At 46.3% G+C, this 16,363-nt stretch overlaps 1 protein-coding gene across 1 annotated transcript in view; it reads right to left on the bottom strand.

The window, feature by feature from the left end:
- The window catches only part of SORL1 (sortilin related receptor 1), a 669,532-nt gene that overhangs the window by 215,461 nt on the left and 437,708 nt on the right, over positions 1 to 16,363 (bottom strand). Inside the window, exons 33-35 of the mRNA XM_069225024.1 lie at positions 14,306 to 14,434; positions 13,701 to 13,827; positions 11,987 to 12,156 (exon numbers count right to left, since the gene is read on the bottom strand). Of these exons, the coding sequence (XP_069081125.1) occupies positions 11,987 to 12,156; positions 13,701 to 13,827; positions 14,306 to 14,434 (426 nt within the window). The remainder of the gene's footprint in view (positions 1 to 11,986; positions 12,157 to 13,700; positions 13,828 to 14,305; positions 14,435 to 16,363) is intronic.

Below are 16,363 nucleotides of genomic sequence, written 5' to 3'. Positions count from 1 at the left end.
CCAGCTTGTCCAGGAAAAAGGTGGAATATGGAGGTGGCACTGAAAGTGCCTGGCGTTTACTCATGCAAAAAACTGCCTTAATCGCAATGACAAACACAGACTTCAGAGTAAGTAGAAGCAGCAAGCAACTGTACATCGACACAAAAGGCCTAGATGACAAACCCCAAAACCAAGTTGAGGTCTCATAGTGACATCACAAACAGCTGGGGGGGGGGAATATTAGTGCCAAACCTCTAATAAATCTCATCATAAAAGGTGATTTAATTAAGGACGGTTCATATGGTAAGCTTAGAAAGGCCACCAAATAACCATTAATACAGCCAACTTGCAAGGTCTTTCTGGTCTACTGATAAAACAAACAAAAGAACATCTAACAGCACTGCTTGTATATGATTAGTTTTAATAGTGCCACACTAGGCTACAAATGTGTCCCAGGGCACGGCATATCTGGATTTCATGGAAGGGTACCTGGCAGCAAAAATGGAATCCACCATCAAAGGCAGCAGTTCAAATGAAGTCAGTAGCCATCACTCAAGCTGCATCCATTTAAGTGTAAGCTATGCAGATCCGATATGCTCATACAAAAAAGTTCAGAGTACCACACCCTCCTGGTTCAGTCTGGTGCCACTCAAATGATTTTGACCCATTCATTCTTGATCTTTTACAGACCTTAGGGCAGGAGAAGCCTGGACCTTCTGATGAGGGGGAATACTTGGTAGAGCAAAATGAAAAGGTACAGCAGACCCATGCTAAACAGGAAATGATGGATACTGCCCAAAAGGGATAGGCATGGGCCAGTAACAGCTAACTAAAGTAGTTTGGCAGCCGACGCACAAGCAGAAAAGAATGGGTGGACTAATGTCGATGCTAGGCTGCCAGTTTTGCATCAATGGTCTTGAAAACACTAGGCTGACTGTCGTGCCGTTAGGAGGGACAGTGCCTGTAAGCTAGCCCACTGAAATATCCTCTGAGCTTTTTGAATTGGTGTGAAAACTGCTTAGCAGGGATAAACAGATTAAAAGAAATGCACAGAGGGTTAACTTTTCTTAAAGCACTCCACCACAGAGTCTGCCTTCTCACCACAAAGGCATGACCCATTAAAGGGCATATCCATGAGGGAGGCCTGAACACTGCCGCAAAATCCTGTCAAGAGCATCCACACTTGTCAACAAAGTACAATACTGGTGCCAACTGCCCACCCAAACAATTGGTAGTATCTAGACCGGCATGGATAACATAAGAGAGTGTCATGCCCATCATGAACATCTTGAGCTAAAGAGGCCCTAGGTCTTATAGGACTGTTGGCAAGGTCTTGCTGAACATATGCCAGAGGAACAAGTTACTCAACCTTCAGTAACACCTTATCTGATCGAGACTTCTGGCTGTAGATCTCTTACTTTTGAAGTCTCCCTAGGCGTCAGACTGGATCCAGAAGATTATTCATGAGCAGTAGCCCTGAGCGCTGGTAGGAAGCGTTGATCGGCGTTGTGACCGTCGTCCACACCAGAAATTACGTTGTGGTTCCTATATAGGTATGTGTAAGGAAATGTCTCCCTGTTGCAGTGAACCCCCACTTTTTGCCTGATACGGATGCACACTTGACTGAGAAGTGTGCTGGGACCCTGCTAACCAGGCCTCAGCACCAGTGTTCTTTTACCTAAAATGTACCATTGTTTCCACAATTGGCACACCCCTGGCACACAGATAAGTCCCTTGTAAAAGGTACCTGTGGTACCAAGGGTCCTGTGACCAGGGAAGGTCCCTAAGGGCTGCAGCATATGCTGTGCCACCCTAAGGGACCCCTCAACTAACACATGCACACTCCCATTGCAGATTGTGTGTGTTGGTGGGGAGAAAAAGGCAAAGTCGACATGGCATCCCCCTCAGGATGCCATGCACACAAAATTCTGCCAGTGGCATAGGTAAGTCACCCCTCTAGCAGACCTTACAGCCCTAGGGCAGGGTGCACTATACCACAGGTGAGGGCATAGCTGCATGAGCAATATGCCCCTACAGTGTCTAAGTCTATTCTTAGACATTGTAAGTACAGTTGTGCCCATATTAAGTATATGGTCTGGGAGTTTGTCAAAAACTAACACCACAGCTCCATAATGGCTACACTGAATACTGGGAAGTTTGGTATCAAACTTCTCAGAATAATAAACCCACACTGATGCCAGTGTTGAATTTATTTTAAAAAAATGCACATAGAGGGCATCTTAGAGATGCCCCCTGTATTTTACCCAATTGTTCAGTGCAGGACTGACTGGTCTGTGCCAGCCTGCTGCTGAGAGACGAGTTTCTGACCCATTGTGGTGAGGGCCTTTGTGCCCTCTGAGGCCAGAAACAAAGCCTGCTCTGGGTGGAGGTGCTTCACACCTCCTCCTTGCAGGAACTGTAACACCTAGCAGTGAGCCTCAAAGGCTCAGGCTTCGTGTTACAATGCCCCAGGGCACTCCAGCTAGTGGAGATGCCCGCCCCCTGGACACAGCCCCCACTTTTGGCGGCAAGTCCAAGGGAGAGAATGAGAAAAACAAGGAGGAGTCACCCACCAGTCAGGACAGCTCCTAAGGTGTCCTGAGCTGAGGTGACCCCTGCCTTTAGAAATCCTCCATCTTGATTTTGGAGGATTCCTCCAATAGGAATGGGGATGTGCCCCCCTCCCCTCAGGGAGGAGGCACAAAGAGGGTGTAGCCACCCTCAAGGACAGTAGCCATTGGCTACTGCCCTCTCAGACCTAAACACACCCCTAAATTCAGTATTTAGGGGCTCCCCAGAACCTAGGAAACTAGATCCCTGCAACCTAAGGAAGAAGGACTGCTGACCTGAAGCCCTGCAGTGAAGACGGAGACGACAACTGATTTGGTCCCAGCCCCACCAGCCTGTCTCCCTACTTCGACAAAAACTGCAACAGTGACGTATCCAACAGGGACCAGCAACCTCTGAAGCCTCACAGGACTGCCCTGCACCCAAAAGACCAAGAAGCTCCTGTGAACAGAGGCTCTGTTCAACCATCTGCAACTTTCTGCAACAAAGGAGCAACTTTAAAGACTCCACGTTTCTCGCCGGAAGCATGAGACTTTCCACTCTGCACCCGACGCCCCCAGCTCCACCTGCAGAAAACAAACACCTCAGGGAGGACTACCCGGCGACTGCGAGCCCGTGAGTAACCAGAGACGATCCCCCAGAGCCCCCACAGCGACGCCTGCAGAGGAAATCCAGAGGCTCACCCTGACCGCGACTGCCTGTAACAAGGGACCCAATGCCTGGACCCAACACTGCACCACGCAGCCCCCAGGACCTGAAGGAACCGAACTCCAGTGCAGGAGCGACCTCTGCCTAGCCCAGGTGGTGGCTACCCCGAGGAGCCCCCCGTGCCTGCCTGCATCATTGAAGAGACCCCTGGGTCACCCCATTGATTTCAATACAAAACCCGATGCCTGTTTGCACTCTGCACCCGGCCGCCCCTGTGCCGCTGAGGGTGTACTTTCTGTGCCTGCTTGTGTCTCCCCCTCCCGGTGCCCTACAAAACCCCCCTGGTCTGCCCTCCGAAGTCACGGGTACTTACCTGCTGGCAGACTGGAACTGGGGCACCCCTGTTTCCATTGAAGCCTATGTGTTTTGGGCACCTCTTTGACCTCTGCACCTGACCGGCCCTGAGCTGCTGATGTGGTAACTTTGGGGTTGCCTTGAACCCCCAACGGTAGGCTACCTTGGACCCAACTTTGAACCCTGCAAGTGTTTTACTTACCTGTGAACTTAACAATTACTTACCTCCCCCAGGCACTGTTGATTTTTGCAGTGTTCACTTTTAAAATAGCTTATTACGATTTTTGTCAAAACTGTACATGCTATTGTGATTATTCAAAGTTCCTAGAATACCTGAGTGAAATACCTTTCATTTGAAGTATTACTCGTAAATCTTGAACCTGTGGTAATTAAAATAAACTAAGAAAAGATATTTTTCTATATAAAAACCTATTGGCCTGGATTAAGTCTTTGAGTGTGTGTTCCTCATCTATTGCCTGTGTGTGTACAACAAATGCTTAACACTACCCTCTGATAAGCCTACTGCTCGACCACACTACCACAAAATAGAGCATTAGAATTATCTCTTTTTGCCACTATCTTACCTCTAAGGGGAACCCTTGGACTCTGTGCACATTATTTCTTACTTTGAAATAGTATATACAAGAGCCAACTTCCTACAGTATGCCAACGTCAGGTTATTTTCACAACTTTCTATGGCAGAAGCCTAGAGCCATGAAGAAAGCTGACCACTGGTGTGTCAGCACTAGGGCCCTGAAAGGGAAGCGCCTGCCCTAGAAATCCATTCACAGAGAGGGAAGATGAGTGGATCAGTAAGAAATCTGCAGCTAGAGATAGTCTTTACCAGTCAGGCATTACTGAAGGTAAGTAACTTGTTCATCTGCTAGAGACGTCAAGCTGCAGATTCCTTACATCGGAATAGATATCCAAGCAACACCATCCCCGGAGGTAGGTCTGCGAACCTATTTCAAATGAGAAAGTCATGCAGGACCAAACAGGACCTGAGTGTCCAGGCAGTAGTGTTTGGTAAACATTAGCAGAGATGCCCATGTCGCTGCCTGACAGATGCCCTGGACCAGAACTCTGCAAGCTATCGCAGTGGTCGCAGCTTTAGTTCACCCCTGGTGGAATGAGCTTGCAAGCCATTAGGAGGCTGCTTACTGACCAGTGCATAGCAGAGCTTAATGTAGAGTATGACCCAACTGGAAATGGTCTGCTTCTGCACAGCCTGACCTTTCTGCGCACCCACATACCCCATGAAAAGTTTTTCATCTACCCGTAACTCTCTCGTACGATTAAGGAAGAACATCAATGCTTTTTTTGGGTCCAGGCGGTGGTTTCTCCTCTTCCTTAGAAGGATGTGGGGGTGCATAAAATTTATGCAACTGGATAGATTGGTTTGTGTGAAAAGGTGTCCACATTTGGCAGAAAAAAAAGCCCTAGTGCGAAGCACCGCTGTTAGAATAGACAGAGAGGCTGAGTGGCTTAGATTATAAGGTTTGCACCTCACTCACTCTGCATGCAGATGTAATTGCCACAAGAAAGGATGTTTTCAATGTGATAAGCCTGAGGGTGACAGTTGTGAAGCAGCTCAAAGGGAATGCCCATCAAAAAGGCCAGAACCAAATTAAGATCCCACTGGGGCATAATGAATGGGGATGGAGGGAAGAAATGGTTAAGACCTCTGAGGAACTATGTAAAATAGAGGAACTGAATAAGGAGGGTGGATCAGGCAACTGCAAATAAAGCAGAAATAGGAGATAAATAGCCCTTAGGAGTGTCCAAAGCAGAGCCCTGCTGGACAAGGGAAAGAATGAACAATAGAACCTCAGAAGGAGGGGAAGAAAGGGGATTAACAGACTTGACTGAGCACCATGCTACAAATTTCTTCCCACAACAAGGGTGAAGGGAAATCTGGGTGCCATGATGACATTAGAGACTTCACGAGGAAGGTTAAAAGCTGTCAACTGCCACCACTCAATCTCTACACAATACGGCGAAGACTAAACAGGTGCAGGTGAAGAACTCTCCCCTGCAGCTGCGAAAGAAGTCTGACCTGAGGATTGGTGGACATGCTCAGCATCTTGAGATACCAGACTCTGTGCCCAGTCCAGAGCTACAGGGATTTCTTTGGCCTGGTCGTTTCTGATCTTTTTGAGAACTCTGGGCAGGAGTAGTATGGGTAGAAAGGCATCCAGGAGGCTTGAATTCCACTTGAAACTAAAAGTGCCTTCACGCAAGAGCCACCCTGGAAACTCCAGTATACAAAACTGCTGAAATTGCGCCTTCTTGGCAGAGGTCAACAGATTTAACCAAGGCTTTCTCCACTGCTGAAAGAGAGCTTGCGCCAAATCTGCCATTTGTGAACCGCTAGGCATTTTCGGCTCAGTTCGTCTCTGCTCTGGCATTCAGAGAGGCCACCAGGGATACGCCCTGCTGTTCCAGCCATGTCCAGAAGCAAGAGCCTCTTGACAAAGGGCCCAGGACCCCACCCTACAATGATTGTTGCAATACTACATGGCAGTGGTGTTGTCCGTTAAAACCCGCACTAGGATTCTTTTGAGGGAAGATAAAAAGGCTTTAAATGTCAGACGGATCGCTCAGAGATCCAGCACGTTGATGTGGAGTCCTGCTTCTGCTGAAGACCAGATTCCTCTGAACACCACCTCTACCAGATGGCCGCCCCATCCCAGGAGTGACGCATCTGTCACTATAGTCAGATTTGGTTGGGGAAGGGAGAAAGATCTGCCTGTGGCCCAATCATGGTTCATTAACCGCCACTGCAGATCTTTTGCAGTTTTCTACGAGGTCTGGACCATGTCAGAGAGATTCCTCTGATGCTGCGCCCACTGGAACTTCAGGTTCCACTGCAGAGCCTGCATATACCATCTGGCATGTGTCACTAGCAGGATGCAGGAGGCCGTGAGGCCCAGAAGCCTCAGAATCAGTCTCACTGAAATTCATGATAGAGGAAGAAACATCAGTATCATAGCCTGAATATTTTGGACTCTCAGAGGAGGATAAGTCAAAACACTGCAACATGTCCAGAACGGCTCTGATGAAAGGGAGTGTCTGAGAAGGAGACTGGTGTGACTTTGGCACATTTAAAGTGAACCCCAGTAAATGCCGAAGGTATGCCTTAGCTTGGAGGTGGGAGATGACAGCCTGGGGCAAGCCTCCCTTCAGAAGTCAGTCATCGAGATAGGGGAAGACTTATACCCCTGAGCTCCACAGATGAGCTGCAACCACTGCCATCTTCTTGGTGAACACCTGAGGGGCGCTGGTAAGGCAGGAGGGAAGCAGAGTGAACTGAAAGTGCATGTGGCCTACCGTGAACCGCAAGTAACGTCCGGAGGCAGGCAGGACGGGGATGTGTAAATAAGCAAGTTGAAAGCTTACATACAGGCCCTCATTACGACTTCGGTGGTCTTGAAAAAAGACCGCCATAGCCGCGGGAGCCAACATACCGCCAGTGCTGATGGTATGCTTCGCCCCCTATTATGACATTTCAGCTGGATTAGCGGACAGAAACAGTGTTTCCATCCGCTGGCCCAGCAGAAAAGTCACATCAACATTGCAGCCAGCTCGTAATCAAGCCCGCGGCAATGTTGATGTGCAGCGGGAGCAGCAGCACCCATCGCGCATTTCACTGCCCGTAACCCGGGCAGTGAAATGCGCAATGGGGCTGTGCCTGGGGCCCCTGAACTGCCCATGCCAAGTGCATGGGCAGTGCAGGTGCCCCTAGGGGCGCCCCGAGTCCCCCTTACCACCAGCATTTCCATGGCGGACAGGCTGGCGGTTGGGGATGATGACCGCCCGGCGGAAAGCTGGCGGTATGACCATGGCAAATGCGGCACGGTCATAATACGCTGGCGGAACACCGCCAGACTGTTGGCGGTGTTACCGCCAGTCTTCCGCCCACCGCCGGGGTCGTAATGAGGGCCATAGTCTTTTTGGTGCAGGGCAGACAAGAGCTGAGCCAACATGAGTGTTCTTCTTAAGGAAGGAACTGAGGGCTCATGGGTCTAGAACAGGATGAAACCCTTGTCCTTTTTGGAGACCAGAAAGTAGCAGGATTAGCAACCACAGTCTACTTCTGGCACGGGAATGCTCTCTATGGCTCCCTTGGCCAAGAGCCGCAACTCTCTTGCAGAAAAGGGACAAATGATCCTCCGTCATCTGGTTGTAAGATGGTGGCTTGGATCGAGGAGTAGTCTCGAAGGGGAGGATCTGCAAAACTCACCAGTCTGAAGTAATGGGTAGCAGTGGGGCATGTGATGGCGAATCCTGTTGCCAACTGGGTGCCCGTGGTGATAGAGAGGCAGATTATGAGGGTTTAGGAGATGCTGCAGGAGAGGGGGGAGGCAGACTCCCCAGTCTACTGTCCACCTGACCCACAAGGTCAATGGATCCCACACCCTCAGAAACACAGAGGCTGGGCAGCATGCACAGTACTATGGCTGGATGGAATTTGTGCTGTTGGCAGCCCCTTCTATAGCCACGAAAGGAAGATTGGGAGGGACAAGGGGTTACTGCAAGGCCCAAGGACCTGGCTATTGCCTGAGATTCTTTGCAGTGCTTGAGCACCAAATCTGCCTTTTGTCCGAAGAGATGGGTGCCATCAAAAGGCATGTCCCTAAGGGAAGCCTGGACAGACCCCCAAAAAGCCATACTTTTTCAGTCATGCGTGGCTCCTCAGGGCCACTGTTGTTGAAATTGCTCTGCCTAGCAAGCCAGTCATGTCCAGTTTGCAACAGATTGTGAACTTCACTGCATCTCTCCCGTAAGCAACAGCCTGAGAGAGTACAGCCTGGGCCTCCTCCGGTACCTGTGGCAGCACTTGTGCAAGTGTGTCCCATGGAGTGTGGGAATAATGGCCCAAAAAGTAAGCAGGATTCACAGACCGCAATGCCAGGCTGGCTAATAAAACATCATCTTCCCAAATAAATTCAGCTTCTTAGATTCCCTATTTAGGGGAAAGGTAAGGAACGCGCCAAGGGAAGTAGAGGCTTGGACCACCAAGCTCTCAGGGGTGGGGTGTTGCGTCAGGAAAGTTGGGTCCCCAGTTGCAGGGCAATGGATGCAGGCAAATTGTCCTATTCACAGGAGCCCCTGTGGAGGGCTTAAACCAGGTACCCAGAAGGACATCCTTGAGGGCATCATTGAACAGGTGCAGGGGCTTGGAGGTGGAAGCTCCTGGTTGCAGCAACTCTGTGAAGAGAGTAGTCTTGACTGCCACCAAGAGTAGCTGAAGGTTCAGGACTTCATCTGCATCCCTCACCACCTTTGCATTAGAGGCTCCCTCCTCCGTAGCCATGGTAGGGGGAGAAAGCATACCAATATCTGGAGATCTGTTCACTCCACTGGATTCACCCAAGTCCTTACGCCAGTCCATATCCTCTTTGTAGGGCTGGTAAAGGGTTCAGCAACCCCTCCCAGTCTTCTTGAGACCTAGCCCAGAGCAAAAGGACTCAGGATCTGATCTAGGAGGCTGCTAGCGTCGGAATTGGTTGATGCCCATCCGACTCCGTGTCAAAGTCAAGGATGAGGATGGGGATTGTGGTGCCGGGAGCAGCTGGGCTGGCACCAGGGAAAGTAGACGTGGTATGACTAGTGCTGGTCCGGATCCAGGACTGGATCCTGGGAGCTCATTAGTGCCAAAGCCACCGGCATGGAACCCAACTGGGTCCCCTCTGACCCCGCGGGGCCTGAAGTTGCACCAGCAGGTTCAGACTGCCCAAAAATGAGATGCATGGCCTCATTAAATTCTTTAAATTGCGCAGGGGTTGCTTCAGCTACTCGAAAGGTTTAGTTTCCGAAGAACTCTGCCTAGAATGACGACATCCCTCATCGCACTGGCCGATGGACGAGAAGAAATCGAAGACCGCTTCGAATTGGTACTTTTCTTCTTGTGTCTCAACTTATACGATTGCCCTAAGAACTTGGGATGACGACGACTTGGGACTCTGCAGCTGCCCTAAGTGGGAAGGGTATGCCCAGACGTGGGTCCCGTGCTTCCCATGCCACTGGATTCAAGCTAGCCTGGCTGATGAGGGGTGAAACCCCGAAACCGGTCCCAGGATGCTTGTTTCCGGTCCAGTGAGGACCTGGCTTGGCAGTTCGGTCTGGACTGTTCCCATGAGGAACAGGGTCAAGACTGATTTGCATATGGCTGGGTCCAAACTGGGGTGGCATGGTGAGCAAAAGAACGATGGATTAAACCCAGATCTATGACTGGGGGTGAGTGTTTGACAATGTTCAGCATTCCGTCCATCACTTGTTGTTTTTGCTTTGTCGCCCTAAGTGGGAAGGGTATGCCCAGACGTGGGTCCCGTGCTTCCCATGCCACTGGATTCAAGCTAGCCTGGCTGATGAGGGGTGAAACCCCGAAACCGGTCCCAGGATGCTCGTTTCCGGTCCAGTGAGGACCTGGCTTGGCAGTTCGGTCTGGACTGTTCCCATGAGGAACAGGGTCAAGACTGATTTGCATATGGCTGGGTCCAAACTGGGGTGGCATGGTGAGCAAAAGAACGATGGATTAAACCCAGATCTATGACTGGGGGTGAGTGTTTGACAATGTTCAGCATTCCGTCCATCACTTGTTGTTTTTACTCTGCAGCTGGCCCCAGGACCTTCCTCTCGAACCAGACCTCAACTTGTGCAGAGGTGCATGCCGGGCAGTTAGAAGTCTCTATCAGATGGCATGTGTATAATGACCCAGTAGATAAACATTAACAGACTGAGAAGCCTGACCGGCAGAGGAAAAGATGCAGTTGCCAGAAGTCTCAAGCCTCTCGGATTCCCTATCCAGTGGAGTTGTCAGGAACAAATTGGGATTCACTTTACTGACTGAGGTATGAAACACAGGCTCTTTGGAGTAGAATGTCTGGTAAGAAAATCTGAATCACCAGGAGCCATGTGTGATGCCTGGCAACCTGCCTACTTACAAGTGGGCAAGAACAGGGCTTTGAGCAAGTAGCAGTCAAGATATCCGTGACTGCCTTGTTAAAAGGGAACAATCTTTCAGAAGTAACTGGCACAGGCTACAAAATTTCTGTTAGGACTTTTGTTTTTGATTGGAAGTAGCTGTAAATCCAGAACGCCAGATGTACTCTGGCCCACCACTGCAAAGGGGGCATTTGCAGCCCATGTGGTGAATCTATCCCTAACATCAAGAGTGGTGTTAAGCCCACTGACCTCTTGCAAATTAATGTACAAGGAAACATTTCTGTAGTGGGGAATGTGAGTTAACACCATCACCATCTACATCTTGGGTGCCCCGTGCTCTAGATAAGGATTTAAAAAAAATACAGAAACTCTGCTGGAATGTACAACCTAGCACCGGAATCAGCTGTGGAACTGAGTCTGCCCCCACAGACCTTTAAGGTGGATGACTGACATTATGAAGTACTTGCATTTCCTCTTTATGTTCAGAGTGGTGGCATGGGGTCGAGTCCCACTTCACTTTGTTTGAGCTTGTACTTATATTTTAACTTATCAGAGGACTTTGAATGGCATGGTTACTGCTTGCAGGAATGGCCTCCAAAGCTGTACAGAGTTTTTGTCTGTGACGGAGTGGGGCTTGTTCCCAGGTTGTAACTTCTTGTCTTCTGGGATGTACAGCTTCACCTCTCAGTACTGGGTCACCTTTGGGTGCATGGGGGCACATTCGTCCCAAAAAATCGAGTTATGGCCCAAACACACATATCAAAGAGACACCTCAAACCTACTCAGTCACTGCACTGGATCTGAAAACTTTTCTTAACATTTCTCTTATGTGCAGCTCTGTACTGCCCTGGAAGTAACGGAGCAGATCAACATGTAAGCGCCATCTGCGTGCTGATGTCAGTTCCATTATCTCTGTCCCTTCCAATGCGAATCGAGAGACCCAATCCTAATTTTGTTAGCCTTCGGATGACTTCTAAAAAGAAAGACCTACATGATGAAGCCAGAGAGGAGTGGAAAAGGAGTCTGAAAAACGTACAGCTATGTTTCAAATGTTTCAGCTGCCTTACACAGCCCCTTAAAAGGTATGCATCTTCAATGATGATTAGTAACCACTTTTTTTTTTAAAACAGATTATGAAATGAAAAATAGAAAGACGTCTACATTGACTTCTTACATTTTTCCATTCTATAATACAATACATTTAGCAAATAATAGATTTCAGTGATATAAAGGATGAAATGATAATCATCAACGAGAAAAAAATTGAAATGTTCAGTAGGTGAAGGAATGTTTGGAAACCGTAACACCCATGGATTAAATAATTTTTTCACAATTTCTGACCAAGTGATTTTTTGCAAGGACAGCACTGGAAATGCACCAAAAACGTAGTAGAGATAAATAACTATGGAACCTACAATTTAAATTTTTTAAACTGGGAAATACATTTTGTATATGTACTTGTATATACTTTTACATTTTTTCCACTTACATCCTTCTGGGGTTCTCAGAGTAATAATATCATTGGTATTGTAAACCTTTCTTAGGCACTGAACTTGCACTTTGACTTGATAAGTTGTGTCAGGTTGAAGAAGTTTGACAATAGCACTTGTTTTGTTGCTGTGCGTTTCTAAGACTTTCCAAGCACTGTCCCCAATTAACCTGTAAGAAAATTACATTAACACATTATTCGACTGGATGGATTTCAAATAATGTGAATACATTACTTAATAAAGAAAAATTGAAGGTACCAATAAAACTGACAATGTGGAACAAATTGAAATTACATTTATCTTGTTGAAAAAAAGTTCCAAATACTAACATGTGATGATAACGTTTTGTATGCAGGAGTAATAATGGCCCAATTATTAGTGCAGCAAGGTGTTTCTGTGAATCTAAAATCTTTGTACACGTCTTGGATTTAGGTTTTGCCAGAATCTTAAGTAGCACAGGAGCATCAAGAAAGTGTGAGTTTTCCTATTTATATGAGAACTGAATTGATGAGTGATGATAGCGAAGGATATGACCATCTTGTCTCTCAAAGCCAATACAAGACTTAAACAAAAACAAGTACAGGCAAAGCCAAAAGTCCTTTTGTTTATAGTCTACATTGGCTTTACAATTACTTGTTTACATTGACCTGAAGAAAAAAAATGGTCACTTATGTGCCAAGACACAGATGAATGACTAGATGGTCAATACAGAATGTGTATTCTAATAAAGTAAACACAATTCAATATGGCTCCCTTTGTATGTACGTACATGCATGAAGACAAAGTGAGTGGCCCATCAGCAGTGTGGAGCTGCCAGGCCATGGCAGATTATTTTTTTTAAAATAAAAATCGACATGGGGAGCTATATATGGGAAGGTAAGACAAGAAATGCCATTGGCACGTGTCAATGCTGATGGACACATCAGGGAGCCAATGCTTAAAGCCAGACTAACCATAGGGTAGGAGGTGGTAGAAGAGAGCGAGAAATAAGGTCTTTGTGAGGCACTCAGAACAAAGTTTGTGACGTGTGTGGGATCACGTCATAATGGAATCTTTCTCGAAGACAGACCTAAAATGAACACAGATAACCCAACATGTTGGCAGAACGGTAGAGGTTCTAAAAAACACATCATCATATTTGCACTATTATAATTATTTTTATTAAGTTGACAGTCGCGTTCTCTCTGTAGAACTTATATCACCAGTAGTGGTGTCAGCCTCAAACGTTCATTGCAAAAAAATGAAATTCAACTCCATTGTTAACTTTCATGCACTTGATTTCAGCGGAGGACAATCAATAAATATTTTATCCTTCAATATTATATTATGTCCACTCAAAATACAAATTAAGAGTGGATCTACGTTTCTTATAGGGTTGATAATACTAGCATTCCATATTAAGTGGAAAAACCCCTGTCACAGACAATAATACCCATATGAGTCTGGAAAGTAAGACACATAAAATTTTAACTTCAGTTAAAGTACACGCTCATTCAAAGTCCAATGCAAAAGTATTTTCCATATCTATAGGCATTTTGCACAACTGTAATATTTGTGCCATGTCTCTGATGTTTGCTAGTGTAATGGTACTAATCAACTATGCACTTTGATAATACATGAGATTTTTTTTTTACTCCAGATATTACTGTGGGTGTGGAAATACGTGACAAGCTGATAAGTAAAAGCAAAAAAAACAAACAAGTAACAAATTACCTGTAATACAGTAGATACACACATGACGCCAAAGGGATTTTTTTAGGCCGAGTCCATGACAAAGTGATATTTCCAGAGAAATCTGCAGTCCACTGGAGATTCTGAACTTTGTAAAAAACAGTATCATCTAGACAGATTGAAAATCAAGTTACTTTTGAATTAAAGTAGGAAACAAATATTGTACTGAAAAGGTATGCAGTGTAACACCATAAAGCATTGTAAAGGGACACAATGCCGCTTGTAAAGCTACATAATAAATAATAATATGAAGCAAGTCTGTTTTGTGTGGCAACGGGAGAAGGGGCTGGAACCACAGAAAGCACTAGATGTAAGAAAAAGGTATTGGTACTCTACATGAGGCTCCTCCCTCAAAGCTTGGAAAAAAATTATGTGATCTGGGGTCAAGTTCATAGGTACTACCTAATTTAATTCCAGATTTACGAGTTTGCCTGGATCTAGGCATTCGAGAGCTGCAAAATGTGCCTACTAAGCCCATTATGTCACTTCTTTACTGTCCCCTAGGCATTATCCTCATGACTCGCAGAGGGCAGGTCATCCATCCCCTTTATGAGCCTGGACATAGGAAGCGCAACTCAGATACTCGCCTGTGCAGTTCCGCTCATCGCTGCCATCAGAGCAATCCAGGAACCCATCACAGCGGTCTGACAATGGAATGCACATTTCTCCATCCTTGCACATGGATCCATTGACACAAGATAAAGGGCTCGAGGTAGCTGTAAAATATATTCAATATTAGAGCCGGGTATCTAAAAACGAAGCATCAGAGAAAGATGACTTATTCAAATGAAAACAATATACTAATCTTATTTTAAAGTGAAAGAAAACCGCAACACTTTAGGCAGAACACACTCAAAGCAAGATAGATCTAGACTGGGGAAGGGAAATCATGTAGTGAGAAAACACTGGAGGTCTGAGACAGTCATTTCTCCACTTATTAATCTGAAATTTCAGTTACAGAACCTATCAAGTTTTACGTCAGATTATTTTGATCCTGGGCTGACTGACGTCCAATTTCAAATAAGGAATACCCTTGCAAATCTGGATGTGCTGCAAGTGTCTCTTTTGTATCTATAAAAAAGGGGGAAGGACCAGGAGGATCGCAATTTACTGAGGAGGTGTAGTTTGGCCAGAAGTGTCTAGTATCCTGTATCTAGTATTATACAGAATGTTTTAATAAAAGGTTGGGGACCCTCGCCCAGGGCAAGGTGGAATGGTTCTTTCTAATGATCGGAGCCGACAGCCTGATATTGAAATGGTTCACATCCTATCTTCATAACCGCTCCAAACAAATACAAAAATAAACAATTCAACCTCAGACTCATTCACCATAACTAGAGGTGTACCCAAGGCTCAGTCCTCTCTCCTAACCTCTTCAATATTTACATGGAACCCCTCACCACCATTATTAAGCAAGCAAACATCCACTACAATCTCTATGCAGAAGACACCCAGATTTCCTTAGACATATCCTCACGAGAAGGCTTATGACGACTGTACACCACACTCATAAAAGTCCAAAACTGGCTCTCACACAACCATCTGAAACTCAAACAAGATAAGATAGAAATCCTACTCCTCTCCAACAGTGGACAGACTACTCAGGTTCAAGAATGGACAAACACCATTGATGCCTTGAAATGCAAACTGATGCTATCTGAATCCGTCAACTCTTTGGGGATCTCCCCTGATTCAAGCCTGTGAAGGAGCCAATGCATAAATAGAACTAAGAGTGCATTCTACAAACGTAAACTTCTACACAAAATCAAGCCCTTCCTTGTCTGAACGATCTAAAAACTGCCATACAAGGGATGGTACTGCCTAGACTTAACTATAGGAACGTCACCCTCACTGGCTCTACAACGGCGCACTAAGCTCCCCTAAAGAACCACACTAGATGCAGCAGCAAGGAAGGTCACTGGTGCAGAAAGACACAATCACATCTCTTCCTCACTGAACATTTTTAAATGGCACCCAAACGAAGCCCGTTGCTGCTTCAAAACAGCCTGCCTCATTCACAAAGTCCTCCGCACAGGAAACCTGCTTACCTTGCGTCCAAACTATCAAAAACAGGCCAGTCAAGACATCTAAGAAGCACCAACACACTGCTTCTCATCCCAGCAAAAAAAAAAAAAACAACACAAACAAAAATCCCTTACACTCTCCTTTTTGGAAAATGCCTTCAACATATCCCAGTTCATATCAGGTCGAACCCCTACTTTATGAGCTTCAAAAGACAATTAAAAGATCTTCTCCTCAATCAACACTTCAGCTCTTCGGACTCTAGCACCTAGCTCTCAACTGGACTCTTATCCTCATATTACTTTATGTATGTTTGCTCCCCACGACCTAATGTCACCCAACAACAAGTTTGTATTCTGTAACTTATGCTCTCCAACACGGCCTTGTCTATGTCTACTGTACGTAGACTATGGAAAAAGGAATATTAACTGATGCCCAGGATGGGTTCAGATAGGTCCCAGAGACCATAGAACAATGTCTGAATCTCTACCTCATAATTAATAAGTATACAAGGGTGAAAAGGGTAGTATACATTTAGCATTCATGGACCACAGCTCTACGTTAAATTGTATTAACAAAGCTAAACTCTGGGACAGAATATTAGCCACAGGACTCCTTCAGCC

The sequence above is a fragment of the Pleurodeles waltl genome, chromosome 3_1, assembly GCF_031143425.1.
Source record: "Pleurodeles waltl isolate 20211129_DDA chromosome 3_1, aPleWal1.hap1.20221129, whole genome shotgun sequence".
In the NCBI taxonomy this organism is placed as follows: Eukaryota; Metazoa; Chordata; class Amphibia; order Caudata; family Salamandridae; genus Pleurodeles; species Pleurodeles waltl.
This window is presented reverse-complemented; position numbering and strand designations above follow the sequence as displayed.